Genomic DNA, 14,376 nt, shown 5'->3' with positions numbered 1-14,376 from the left:
TAAGGTGTCTGATTAACTAATTATTTTTCCACAGTTAATCACAAGACTTTGGGAAAAAGCCTCCTCACCAAAAGTTCAAATAGCTTGGTTGATGGTCATGAAATGCTTTTCTTTAAAATCATTCACTGCAACTCACAGCAACATGTTTACACATGTACTAATGGTTCCCATACTTAGATTTCACAGGAGGAGGAAAAATTTCCTCAAAATATGGAGACTAAAATTAAATTATCAACTTTTAATTCCGTAAAGTAAGAACATTTAAAAAATAGAATTACCTCATAAAAGGTAGTTTTCACACCCCAAAAGTAAGAAGATACTCTCAGAATAGTTTTCCCTCCACGTTCTCAGTTGTTTAAATACGATAAAGAGTTGTGCCCAAATATTTTTCCCACCTGTATAAATTTTTCAGAAGCCTGAGGCTGTTGTTTTAATAACATTATGCATTGTGATCAGTTGCCATCACTTTTTCTTGTAAGTTCACAGAATCCCATCATGTCTTCTTTAAAAAATAGATATCTAATAAGCAACTGTATCTGAATTAATACAACAGAAGATAGCTCTTGAAATAACATATCTTGGGTTTCTAAAACCTTCAAGAGACAACCCTGTTTTTACTGTGTCACATGATTGCTGAGGACTGATGCTTACCCAGGAAGTACTCAGTGCCTTACTCAGCAGATGGGCGATACTACTACATAAATAGGTATGCAAAGCTGGTGAGCAGGCTTGCAGTATTAATGATTCATTTGTATGTACAATTTAGCAAGTTATTGTGAAAAGCACATTACAATGCAGCTTTGAATTCAATGCCTCATGATGATTCAGTAAATTGCTTTTGTATTTTGTAACCTAACTTATTCATAAGTTTATGCAAAGCTAATTAAGCCAGTTGCTGATCTATATAGTTCTGCTTTCCTTATGTATCCTTCCATTAGAAACATGCTATCAGACTCTTTGCAAAGAGTTTTACTCTCTCAAAACTCTACGGTTCAACAGGGTTCTTAAATTATGGTGGCTATTTTATTTACTACCTACCAGAAACATCTGATTGCACCTCATTCATTTAGAATCCAGTTGTGACAGCATCACCAATCTGGAAGAGCAGGAGAGATGTTACCAGTACACATGTACTTTATTCAGAAGTGAGTGCCTCAGGTCCTCATCTTCAGAGTCTGCTTATTTTTACTTCACACCTGATTCTATAACAAGTTTGGTTATCTGATTTCTGCTCCTGAACAAACAAGTATCTACAGGGTCCTGCTAGATGTAGAACAAATAAGTATCTACAGCTGACAGCTGACAGCAGGAGGGAGAACCAAAAAAAAATAAATTTAATGTGAATGTTAAAAGGCTAGAAACTATGTGAATATTAAAAGCTTTAAAAACTACAGAAAACTAAATGGCTTGAGACCTGCACACCACAGTTCCTGATAAGATTACTGTGATCACATTATACAAGCGATGTATGATGAATTTGAATCAAGCTAAGTACTATGGTATTTTAGAAGGCAGGATATATGTTGCATTTGGTGATACATACCAGTTTCCACTTCAAATAGTTAAAATCTTAGTACTTAAGTGGTACGTCCAGGTGGAAAGTTTGTACAGAAAATAGTTTAACACCTTCATATTGGAAGGCTTATAGGAAGTTTTTCCATTCAGCTGAAACATTTTTCAAGTTAAATCACTAATTCACTGCAAAATCTAATTCGTTAAAGTACAAGGAAAACTAAATCAAAGAATAGTGATTTAAACCACAGAAATCATGTTAGATGACCTCTTCCACCTGAAAGAGGATTAAAATCATGTTTAAAAACCATTCAGCAGCAGTTCTGTCACTGCCTCACTGTCCATTGTTGGCCCTTTGCACCAGAGGTGTTGGACTGTAGAAGACTCCCACATTTATTTTTAGTTTTTATTTTTTTAGCTATGCTGCATCATCTGAGGTTCTGCTTTGGTGTGTCATAAAAGTCTTTTATGGAAGCTCATTTTATTATGTTCAGAAAGTCAACTACTTTTATCTTCTACAGAAATCCAGTTTTCTAAAGACACGTATCAAGTATTTTAATATAAAAAGTAGAAAGTCCATATTAATTACTAGCATTTCTGTTATGCAATTTAATATTAGTTATGGTCTTGAAGGACATTGAAAATCTGTTCAGAGACTCATGGCTATGTTTTTCAGTCGGAATTGACATCACTAACTTTCCTTTGGTTTAAATGCTTGATTCTTCACTTACAAAAAGTGTATCTGTGACTATTCTCATAGAGCACTGATGACAAATAGATCAGCTATGAGGTTAACAAATTCCTGACCTCGATTAAAATTTGGAATTTTCCAAAATAATACAGAAAGGGGGAAAGGGTAATAAGTGGCATTATCCTGTACTAGAAATGAACCCTAGTGAGAAAATAAAAATGTCAACAGACAATTCACTAAATTTTCATATTTCCTGGAATTTTCCATTAGTATCCATCATGCATGCCTCTGCATTATCACACTAAAGATAGGAACCGTAACACCCACTGAACAAATTGAAGAAACTCAAACTTGGAAGTACAGAGTTTTCAACTATATTGAATGCTGCCAAAAAATGAAATAAGATGAAGATAGAAAAACGTTCACTTAAAAATGTATGCAACATTCTACATGGATGAAACTTTGTTAACTTAGGCCCCTCAAGATTCCTACAGATTAATTCTTTACCACCCCCTCCAAAACAAAATCAAACCAAAACAAAACAAAAGTAGCAAACAAAAAGAAATATATTACCAAAAGTTTGAGAGGCATCAGAACCAAAGAGTAAGATTTAGACCTACAAAGCACTTTAGATACCACACTGTTGGACATAGACTATTAAATAAGTATATGCAAAGTTTTTAAGAGATGAAAAAATGGATTAACAATGAATAAGGAATGAGACTATCAAACATGACTTTAAAAAGTCATTAAAATTAAAAACCCAAGGAATGTGCTTAACAGCACTTACATACAGCTGAAGAAAGACAATAGTGAAATAGAAGATAAAGTCAGTTACCCAGAGAGCATCTCAGATGAGAAAATGGAAAATATGAAAGCGGAGTTAACAGAAAATAGTTACAGAAGGTCTTTAGGTTGAACCAAATGAGATTACCAATATTGGATCAATTTTGATCTGTAAAATTACAATTTCATATGAATCAGCTTAACATAAACATTATAGAAAGAGAATGAGGGAAAGACAATGTAGGAAAAGATAAGTGGCTAAGAATTTTGCAGAAATGAGATATGTAAATCCCTAGATCCAAAAAGTACAAGCAAGCAAGAGAGATAATTACACCTAGACACCTCGTTTTGAAACTACAGAACACCAAAGGCAAGAAGAGCTCAAAGCAACCAAAGAGAAAAGACGGATCACTTATAAACGAATGAATTTTACAGCAGACGTCTCAAACTGTTGTCAAGAATGAGGGCAAAGTAAGACATTTTCAGAAAAAAATAGTTTTCTATCAACAATCACCCAATAAAGGAACTTCTAAAGAATGTATTTTAGGGTAAAGGGAAATGATTTTGGAAGATAGGTCTGAGATATATCCAAAGACTATGTGTTTATCAGTTATCTAAGTTTTGGGATTAAAAATGGTAGCACAAAAGTGCTGGATAACAATAGTATGTTATCTGCAAGGCAGGTTATTAGAGTTAGGGCATTCTGAAGTCCTTGTATTATTTACAGAGTGTATAGATATTGATTAACCTCAGAATTAAATATGGAGGGCAGAATTTCAAGGGTAACTAGTGAACAAAAATAGCATCATCTATCACTTAACTCTAATAATCCATTTCTGAAAGTTGTATGTAATGTGTAAACACTAACCAGGATAAAATGTCCACCATTCCCTATGTTTCTTACATTCTAAATTGGAAAAGGTACAATATGTTACATGACAGCCCCAAACCCTCAACCAACTTCCTTAAATATATTGAAAACTAGCAAAATGTCTATGAATGGGTAGCAATCTGTTAGGATGATGGAAAGTGCTTAAAACAGTTTTCTGATTACCAAACTTTTGATATAATTGTTAAAAAAAATAGTTGCTTTTTATGTGGTAGTTGAGGCCTTTCAACACTAGAACATACAAGGCATGTGTCTCCTTTATGGATGTACTCCTCATACTCGTGATTCTGAGGTTCTAACAATTGCATTTGAAATGTAATTTGAGAATCTTCTCACACATTGTTTTAAAATGTACGTCGAGCTTAAATATAAAGTTTTTCTATATAAGTATCAGCCCCCAAAATAATAATAATAATGCGTGCAACTGTATAGCCATACATTGGAAAATCTAGGGAAAAATGCATAAATTCTTAGGAAAACATAAATGATCGAAAGTAACCCAAGGTGAAATTTAAAAATGTTAATAGACCAATTATCAAATAAGAATGGAAAAGTGATTTTTAAAATCCATAATGTAAAAAGTACTAGGATTGCAAGAAAGATAATTCCAATGTTATTTAAATTATTCCAATTTTTTAAAAGGGAAAAACTCCCCAATTTATTTTCTATGGCTAGAATAACATTAGTGTGAAAACCTAATAAAGAAACACAAAACAAAAAACTATAGAAACATTGTATTAAATAAGAATAAACAAGATTGGTAGGAAATCATTGAGAATTTAGATATAGATGAAACTTTAATATACGAAGTCAGACAATTAAGTTCGCAAACTCATCCTAGAATAAGTGCTACATACCTCATTGCTGAATATCACTAAGGTCACCTTCGAAGTACTCCCTTGGGAACTTATGCACCGATGCCAGTGCCTAGTCCATCCTTCAAAGCAAATTTGGAACTCTTTTTCTGGCATGGCCATCAGAGCTGTCGTATTACCCTTGATGTCCTGAATGTCATCAAAATGTCTTCCTTTCAATATTTCCTTTATCTTCGGGTAAACAAAGAAGTCACTGGGGGCCAGATCAGGTGAGTAGGGAGGGTGTTCCAATACAATTATTTGTTTATGAGCTAAAAACTCCCTCAGACAGTGCCTTGTGAGCTGGTGCATTGTCGTGATGCAAGAGCCATGAATTGTTGGGGAAAAGTTCAGGTCGTCTAACTTTTTCACGCAGCCTTTTCAGCACTTCCAAATAGTCAACTTGGTTAACTGTTTGTGCAGTTGGTACAAATTCATAATGAATAATCCCTCTGATATCAGACAAGGTTAACAACATTGTTGCAACAAGTTCGTGAACTTAATTGTCATACCCCATATGACGTGGTATTTCAATTCAAAGAGAAAATAAATTGGATTCCAATTGGCACTAAAGTATTTGATGTGACACACAAAATGATTTTAAAATCATTTTTAAAGAGAGATGGGGGATGGTGGAGGGCAAGAAAAAAATAGGAGACTAAAGACGGAAAACCTACGTGGCAAAAATTAATACTTATATGGCAAAAGAGATAAATGAAGTCAAATATTAATACATAATTAATATGGGGGAAATTGCAATGTGGGTCACAGAAGAAGAGGTAACACCTGTACCATACTAGTATGTATTATGGAATATATAATGATAATATGTACTATACAATGAGCACATGAAAATGGACAGTGTCAACATAAGAAACATCCATACCTGTAGAGAATTTTTATGAGTTTATATGAGCCAAAGTGACAAAAATGTCAGGAAGCAAGATCTTAAATGGTCCGGAGAATGACAGTTTTGAAGTTACTTTTATAACTTTGGAATTAAGGAAGGAATGTAAGGAAGATTACATGGGAGAAAGAAAGGCATGGATTGCATTACAGGATAGTTTAGAAGATTATGTGCTCTCTTGAAGGTGGATATGCTTCCAAGGGGTCTGCAACAGAGGCATTTCAAGGGTGTATTAACCTAGATGCACACGAATGGACAGGGCTGGCTTAAGGTGATGATAAACCTTGTATAGGTCTGAGGTGTGACTACCTACCTTGACCTGCATGGTTAGGAATTTATGTTTAGATCACCCTGTGAGGTTACTTTTGGTTAGACTTATTACAGATGTGAACTGTAACTTTTTCATCCATAGTGGTGAGAAATAGATTATTGCAGTCTTTTTGGGAAATGATTTGGTAATATTTGTGAAGAAATACATTCTTTGTTACAGAAATCCTCTGGAAACAAAGTCAGAATGCATGAATATGAATATGTGTATTTTTAAAATTACAACATTGAACTCATTCAAAAATAAAATTAGAGCCACAGTAGTTGACTCAATATTTCTATGCAGTAGTGAAAAAAGCAAGATGCACTACGGCACATTGAATCCCATGTCTGTGTGTATGTGTGTATATATACACACTTTTATTTTGGGGTGTGTATGTGTATGTGTGTATTTAATTTTATGAGAATGAAGAAAACGGGGGATGAATATATTCAAATGAAGATGACATCATTTGGAGAGGCTAGGTGGAGTAAAGATGGGAATTTTGATGGAAAAAGAGAGGAGAGAGGAAAGAGGTGAGAGTAAGCAAACCAAAAGGAAAGCAAAATACTAAATTCCATGTATGATAGCTCATTTGGAAATTATACAAATTAAACATGCATATACACAATAAAATTTAAAACATTAATTGGATTTGATAACTTGAAGTTCATTGATGACCTTACTGAGAGCAGTTTTAGTTCAGTGGGAGTAAAGAATGAAGTAAAATTTCTATTAGAGCAGTTTGAATAATAAATAAGATAGCAGACTACAATAAACTGAAACTTTACCAAAATAATACCAATAAAAACAAAACTAAAAAAAAAAAAAAAAATCAATGGTGAGTGAAAAAAGGGATAAAGAGAGTCACTACCTGGTATGTACATTAGGCAAAGATAGCCTCTGTGTATTAGCCCCTGGTTTGCTTATTTCTTCATAGGAGACTGACATGCATTAGCTCAAAACCCACTGGCACCAGACCAAAATTTTACACATCCAATTGTTTTAAACATAGCACAAACCGGCACACTTTTAGCCATTTAGAGCTTGCCTGCTTTACATACCCTATGAAACTGCATCCAAATTCTGCTTGCCACAGATAAAATAAGGCTTGGACTATGAAGATTCTAAGCTGTTGCTACCCTGGGGAATTCTTTGACCCAGAGATTCCAAAACCCCCTCTCACCCAGGAGTTCCCTTGCCTTCCTTCCCTTCTGGATGATGGCCCCCATGCCTTAAGCCTCTGGATGGTCTCATGCTGTTAGAGCTTTCCCCAACATTCAAACCTGTCAAAGTATCACCCAAAGAAAGCTTGTGTGTTAGTGGCACCTCAAAGCCATAGCTTTTTCCTTGATCAGTCACAAAATGCTCAAACTCACCCCCTTATACACTACACAATAAAAAAATAAATAAAAATTCACCAAGAAGATACACCAATCCTAAAATTATAGATACCTAATATGTCCCCCAAAGAAACAAATCCAAATTAAATGACAGTAAAAATTTCATTTAGATAGCAAATCATAGAGATAATAAAAAGATCAGTGGTTACAATTCAAAGCTGTTACAAAATGAAAGCAGAGAGGAATGTCTGGCACCCATTCCTACTGGGGGATGTCTAGGCAACCTCTTGTTCAATTTTTTATGGCTCGATTTAAGTAGACAAGTGTAGTAGCCACGCATGAGTACAGCGTCCTACATTGAGTGGAGAAGGAATGGTGATCTGGGTTCAGATGCCTGAGGGATGCTGAGCTGGGCCACCCCACCAGCTAAGTGACCGAGACCAGCAGAGGTGCCGCAGACTGAGGGCAGGAGGAATGCAGGACAGAGAGCACACAGGTAGTAGAGGCAGGAAATGGTCAGTTGAGGGTGTAAGACCAGCTGCCAAGGGCTAAGGGGCTGTAGTTTATTCCACTAATATTCTTTCATAAATTTCCCCAGCAAAAGAAACCAAGAATCCTGGAGGGGTTTTTTCCTAGATGCAGTGAAATTATATGAAGCAATAGATCCAAATGGCACAAGGGGTGAGCAGTAGTGTATTCTGTGGTGTGTAGCTCACATTCCTCTTTCAGGACTGAGGCACTCATTCCCGTGCCAGCTTCAAGTGCTGTCTCTTAAGGGCTCGCAACAAAATCCCTCTGTAAAAATGGCCCTCGGACAAAGGGAGCCCCATTACACTCCCTCTTTGAGGGCATGTACATATCCAGTGACTACTTGATTGGAATTCATATTCATTGTTCCTAACAGAATTTTAAGCAATATGTTGTCAGTGAAAGAAAAAGGAAACTTAAGATGAGCTAATAGAGTGGAACTGTTGGTGAGAGGACAGGAAATGATGATGTGGTCAGTGAGGGTCACTGAGGTTCAGAGGGCTATTAGAGCAGGAGGCAACTGAGAGAGGTACTTGGTTGGTATTTGGGGAGTAAATTCATGCTGGTGGATTATTTTAAACTTTCCTAGGGCATTTACAAATTTACTCTGTTCTTGAAATAGGTAAATACTAGGACATTCTATTTTATATCGTTTCCATTAAATTAACATTGCAATGAAAAATCATAGGAAAGCTCTGTAGTCAAATCACATATTTATTAAATCCTTGCTTCTATGCAGTCTTCACATATTTGTTCCTTTTTATTTTTCCCTCATGTGAGATAATTCATTAAGAGAAGCAGGCAGGTGATGGCAAATGAACTTTTTAATGAAGTTCTAATCTTGTCAATTCCAGTGTTATTTCCTTTGGATCATGGCGTGTAAGTAATTTGGGCCCCAGTGAGCCAATAATCAGAGCTCCATTGGGAGCTGTTGTCAAGATGGCTAAAAATGCTATTGTCATCACATCCTTTGAATATGGTTCCAAGTGGGGTGCGCTGATTCTTGCTCTTTCTAGAGCCAGGGGACCTAATACGGCCTGCATTTGGGTGGGGTGGTGGAGGAAGGCGAGGCATAATGAAAAATGTTAAACAGAATTAAAATATAATAAAAGTAAATGGCTCTCTTAAAATAAACAAAACAGTACTATACTACTAGAAAAGAGGCAAGACTTAAAGTGCTGAGAAATTTTTATAAGGTACTCATCAATTCTATGCTCTTCCTAGCAAATACATCTGGAGGAAGAGTGAAATAGAGACAAATCAGCATACAGACATTTTGGGGCTGATTTTGTATTCTTGTCATCTTAGCTTTTCCCTGTTTAAATTTTTGTTTGTTTGTTTGTTTGGAGTGCTCACATTACTCTCAGAACTCTTGAGTTCTAAGTGAACCAGGGTTTTCTTTATTTGCTTTTACAATGGACCACTTGGTCTTTGGCTGCAACAAGACAACAAAAAACACTAAGGTTTCTTATGGTTCACTAGGACTTCGTTGATCATCTTCTTGTTCCTCCTATTTGGGGAGCAGTGTGGTGATATAGTAAAACTGACAAGAGGTTTGAAATCTACAAATGGCACCGAGAGATTGTGAAGTAATTGTCAATAAGGTTACAGGCAACTAACATGGTATTCAAAACAGGAAGTCTGGCCGCACAGACCTGCTTTCTAACCATGACACATAGGGAATTTTGTTGCATGGAGGCTCACAAGCTTTTGCTTGGAAATAACAACGGAGAAAAGAAACTCAGGGAATAAACACATGTTGCCAGGTTAAAGACTCTAATAGGAAGCAGCAATGCCTTTTTCAGTAGGAGGAGAATATCACTGAATTAGATTGCAAAACTACGTCTTCCTTTTTATTCATTCATTCATCCATCATTCATTCTTGTAGGCACACAATGCCTTTTTATTGTGTTCCTCCTGCTTTCTAGGCACTCTTTTAAGTATTAGGGAAAAAAATAATGAAAAAAACAAAAACAGAAACAAGACATGGTTCCTGTCCTTCTTGTGTTATCTAGTGGGGGAGATTCAGTCATTAATCAAATAGTTATACAAATTAAATGTATGACTAAAAATAATATGTGTATAGTCATTCATGTGTGGTGGAGTGGTTGGCAGTGGTAGGAAAGATATATTTTTAAAAGAATCAATGTTTCTCTACTTTAAAATCATAATATTTAGCTCTGTAATTTTCAGCAAAATGTAAAAATTCCAATATTCAGGTATACTCTTATTTTATGTCCTGGGAAAATGGAAAAAAAACGTTTTAATAAGTTCAGGAAGTATTTGTCATTGAAAGTACACTTTTCAATTTCAGGAGAATTGCTTTTAAAATTAAGATTTTAAAAGATTACGTTAATTTTAATGAGTAGTTATGATCAATCAAGCATTTTAAAAGTAAAGATAATAGCCCACATTTTGTGATTACGCAAACATTTTTCATTTAGAATTTTAAAAAAATCAACATTAAAATTATTAGAAAGATTTAGTATGTTCTTACCTGGACTGTAGCTTTGGGCATCCACGATAGAGCAATAAATATTTTCTCCTTAAAATTAAAACCAGCAAAAGACATCAGTGAAAATGTAAAACAAATTCGAACCAATAATGCCAGACACACGGTAGCAACAGAAACGCCTAACAGATAAAAACAAACATAAATAACAAAATACTTGGGAAGAAGGGGTTCCTTATGTCCGAAGCTATGACTTGTAAAAGTGTTGAAAACATTTTAAGGCTATTGCCTCTTTGTGCCTTTATTTTTTAAAGTAAAAATAACAATCATTAAAAAATACAAATATGATTGAAGCCTCTATGTAAAGTGCAAGAGATTATCTGATGGTGGTGGTATCATGGAAAATAAGATAGATTACATTTATTTAATTCTGAGTTAACAGACTTTGAACTTTTACTATAAATGAAAGCATTCAAACGAGGCTCATGGTATCTCACATTTCCCCTCAGAAAAGAATTCTAATCTCCATTTCCTCAGGTCACTCAGGGAAGATACAAAGAGCAAACAAGAAGAGCAAATGTGTGTTACTGTCTCAACATGAGTTTCTGAAGAAGATCCTTGTAGCATTCAAAGACACATTGTAAGTAAAAATAAAAGTTATTCATAGATTCCTTAAATATTTTCAAATCTTGTATTTTTTGTGCCTCTAATCATTCTTACCAATAGCATTTGATTTAAGAGATGCAACAGATACTTCCAGTCCAACCAAACCAAAAAGAAGGGGTTGAAAAATATCCCATACAGATGACATAATTTTTTGGACTCTAATCTGTAGAAGAAAGTAACACATTTTTAGTTTCTGTGGCACATAAAAATAACTACATTTCAGAAATTTAAAGTCTCTCTTAATAAATAAACTTAAGATAGTTTATTTATAGGAGAAATGTTAAAACAGTAAAAATTGAGTTGATTAATTCTAACACTTAGGTAAAATTTGATCAAAAGAAATTTACAAAGCTATAAAATATAAATATTTGGTAATTTTGTCACGGAACAAGTAAGGTCTTTGGAGCTCCAGACATGTTCTGATGGTTCAGCAAGAGGTCCAGCTTTTGTTTGTAAGGTAGCAGAACAGAGACAGAACTACATCATCCTAATGAGAACATACTCAAGATCAGGCAAACATTTCAGCTCTCAAAAGGGTGTGGGGAAGGCAGTCTTCACTAACAATTATCCTAGAACCCAATCCCATGGAAATGAATCCTGATATGTCCTAAATTACTAGGAAAAATTTCTGGGAATCTGTTAGGCCTGTTTTGAAAGGACCCATGTTGAAAACTTCAGTTATTTTTTCCTTAAAACCAAACAAAACAGAAACAGACTCATAGATATGGAGAACAAACTGACGGTTGCCCGAAAGGGTGAAGGGTTGGGGAGCTGGGTGAAAAAGGTGAAGGGATTAAGAAGTACAAATTGGAAGTTACAAAATAGTCATTGGATGTAAAGTACAGCACAAAGAATATAGTCAATTATGTTGCAACAACTACGTATTGTGTCAGGTGGGTACTGGACTAATGGGGAGGATCACTGCATAATTATATAGATGTTAAACCACTATACTGTATACCTGGAACTAATAATAAAATAATATTAAATGTCAACTGTAACTGAAAAAAAAATTAAAACAAACAAACCAAAAACACATAATTGATTCTTATTTGATTGACTGCCGGCTTCCCTTTCTGGGAACAAATTTCTCCCAGTACTACTTCCCCAGTGATGTGGTTACAACAAAGGCCCCTGTGACCTAACAGTGTTCTGACTCTTTTCTAGGAACTTGGGCGAAGCGATTTTAGACTACCTTCATGACTATTCCCCTAATGTCTGAGTTTTCCGATGGCTATTTATAAAAGTAAAGTCTAAAAGAGAAAGAAAGAATGAAAAAGAACCAATTATTACTCTTCCTTGTTTATAGCACATTATCCTATTTGTTACTTTTAATCTTTAAAGTCTATTTTTTTCTGTCTGATTTCCTCTATCATAAAAAAAAAGAATTGTAGTGGGTTTCTTTTAATTTATCTAATTGTAATTTATTATTAACCATTTAATTTCTTGTATAACTTTATTGGAATACTAAACAAAATGCCAGCATGATTTTTTTGGTAGGGAACTTCTCAGGCTGATTCTAAAATTTAAGAAAGACTATGAGCAGGAACAGCCAAGAAATACTTTAAAAATAAGTATAATAAGAGGCAATATTCTATATTAGATTTTGCAACATACAACTATGATTTATAATTTAAAATAGATTTAAAACAGAGTGGTAGTGGCATAGGAACAGATAAGTAGGATTAAACAGATTCCAGAAATGAACTTAGACATATGTGAGTTTGGATCATATTAAAAAAGGCATTTAAAGATCACTGAATGATTCATGGATTAGTCAAAAAATAATTTGGCAATAACTGACCATCCAATGTTTACCTTTATGTGTATATATCTATTATATGTATTTATATATGTATGTTTATGAATACATGTATATGAGGTGTGATCAACAAATATGGTGAATGTTTGAATAAAAACACTTTATTACAGTAAAAGGCACATTGCCATCAATCCTCCTCAAAATACTCTCCCTTGCTTGGAAAACACTTATCCCATCGTTCTTACTACTTTCTGAAGCAGTTCTGGAAGTCCTCTATTTGTGAGTGTCTTTACTTTATCCTGCATCGTGACAATGCTCTGTGTCACACATCGCTTCTGGTACAGCAATTTCTGTCAAATAAAAACAATATGGTGTGTCTTCAATCTACCTTGTTTACTGGATCTGGCATTGTGTGAATTCTGGTTCTTCCCCAAAGTCAAAATGACCATGAAAGGAAAATGTTTTGAATTGATTCAGCACATTGAGGCAGCCACGACAGCGTAACTACATAAAGACAATCATGAAAGTGGATTTCCAGAACTGCTTCAGAAAGTGGCAAGAATGAGGGAACAGCGTGTTGGAAGAGAGGGGAAATATTTGAGGGGGATTAATGGCAATGTGTCTTTTACTGTAATAATTTTTTTTAAATGTAGACATTTACCGTATTTTTGATCACACCTTGTATAAACACACACGTACATCCTTATCTCACAGCATTCATAAAAATAAATTGCAGATGGATCAAAGAACTAAATGCAAAAACAAACAAAAACTACCAAAGTATTAGATGATAATATAGAAGATATTATAATATTTATCATCTTGAATGAAGAAATCCTTCTTAAATAAGATACTGAATCAAAAAGGAAAAACTGACAGGTTTGACTATAGGAAATATTACTTCCATACAAAAGACATTATAAATAAAATTGTTACAATACTATTGACTATATTCCCTGTACATTACATCTCTGACTTATTTATTTTATAACTGGAAGTTTGTACCTCTTATTTCCCTCTGGCAACCATCAGTTTGTCCTCTGTATCTATGAGTCTGCTTTTGTTTTTTAGATTACACAGATAAGTGAAATCATACAGTGTCTATTCTTCTTTGTCTAACTTATTTACTTTTGGGTAGTACCCTCTATGTCCATCCATGTTGTCACAAATGGCAAGATTTCATTCTTTTTTATGGCTGAGTAATATTCCACAATGTTATATAGTTTCTTATCCATCAGACTGTAAAAAAAATAGAACTAGTGATGATATCCAGGGTTGTTGATGGTTTGAGGTATTAGGGACTCTTCTACATTGCTGGTAATAAATAGTGTAACTAAACAGTGTAATTAAATAAATCTTTTAAAAGGATAATTTGGCAGTACCCATCAAAATAGAAACATACCATTTCTAAATCCAGCAATTCCACTTCCAGGAATATATTCCTACTTGGACTTTGCAAAAAGACACATAAACAGGACTGTTCATGGCAGCATTATTTGTAATAATAAAAAAATGGAAGTGATCTAAATGTCTACAAATACAGGACTGATTAGAGGAAATGATTATTTCTGGGAAGGGGGTTGTTATTTGGGAGTGGTGGGGAAAAGTAGTCTTTTACATAGTATTCCAAATGTGAATCTTCTGTATTATTTTAATCTTTTATGAGTGTGTTTTCAAGT

The 14,376-nt window shown here is 34.5% G+C and overlaps 1 protein-coding gene across 10 annotated transcripts in view; it reads right to left on the bottom strand.

The window, feature by feature from the left end:
- Window positions 1-8,513: 8,513 nt before the first annotated feature.
- Window positions 8,514-14,376, bottom strand: part of SLC9B1 (solute carrier family 9 member B1) — a 62,393-nt gene continuing 56,530 nt past the window's right edge. For 7 of the 10 annotated variants that reach the window (XM_074322933.1, XM_074322940.1, XM_074322921.1 and 4 more), the window contains 3 exons: window positions 10,990-11,098; window positions 10,315-10,451; window positions 8,514-8,854 (listed from right to left, as the gene is read on the bottom strand). In XM_074322933.1, the coding sequence (XP_074179034.1) occupies window positions 8,642-8,854; window positions 10,315-10,451; window positions 10,990-11,098 (459 nt within the window). In that variant the 3' untranslated portion in view covers window positions 8,514-8,641. The other 3 variants (XM_074322925.1, XM_074322947.1, XM_074322950.1) reach the window with 3 other exon arrangements.

The sequence above is a fragment of the Rhinolophus sinicus genome, linkage group LG02 (assembly GCF_036562045.2).
Source record: "Rhinolophus sinicus isolate RSC01 linkage group LG02, ASM3656204v1, whole genome shotgun sequence".
Taxonomy (NCBI): Eukaryota; Metazoa; Chordata; class Mammalia; order Chiroptera; family Rhinolophidae; genus Rhinolophus; species Rhinolophus sinicus.
The sequence above is the reverse complement of the archived record's forward strand: the minus strand, read 5'-3'. Positions and strand labels throughout refer to the sequence as shown.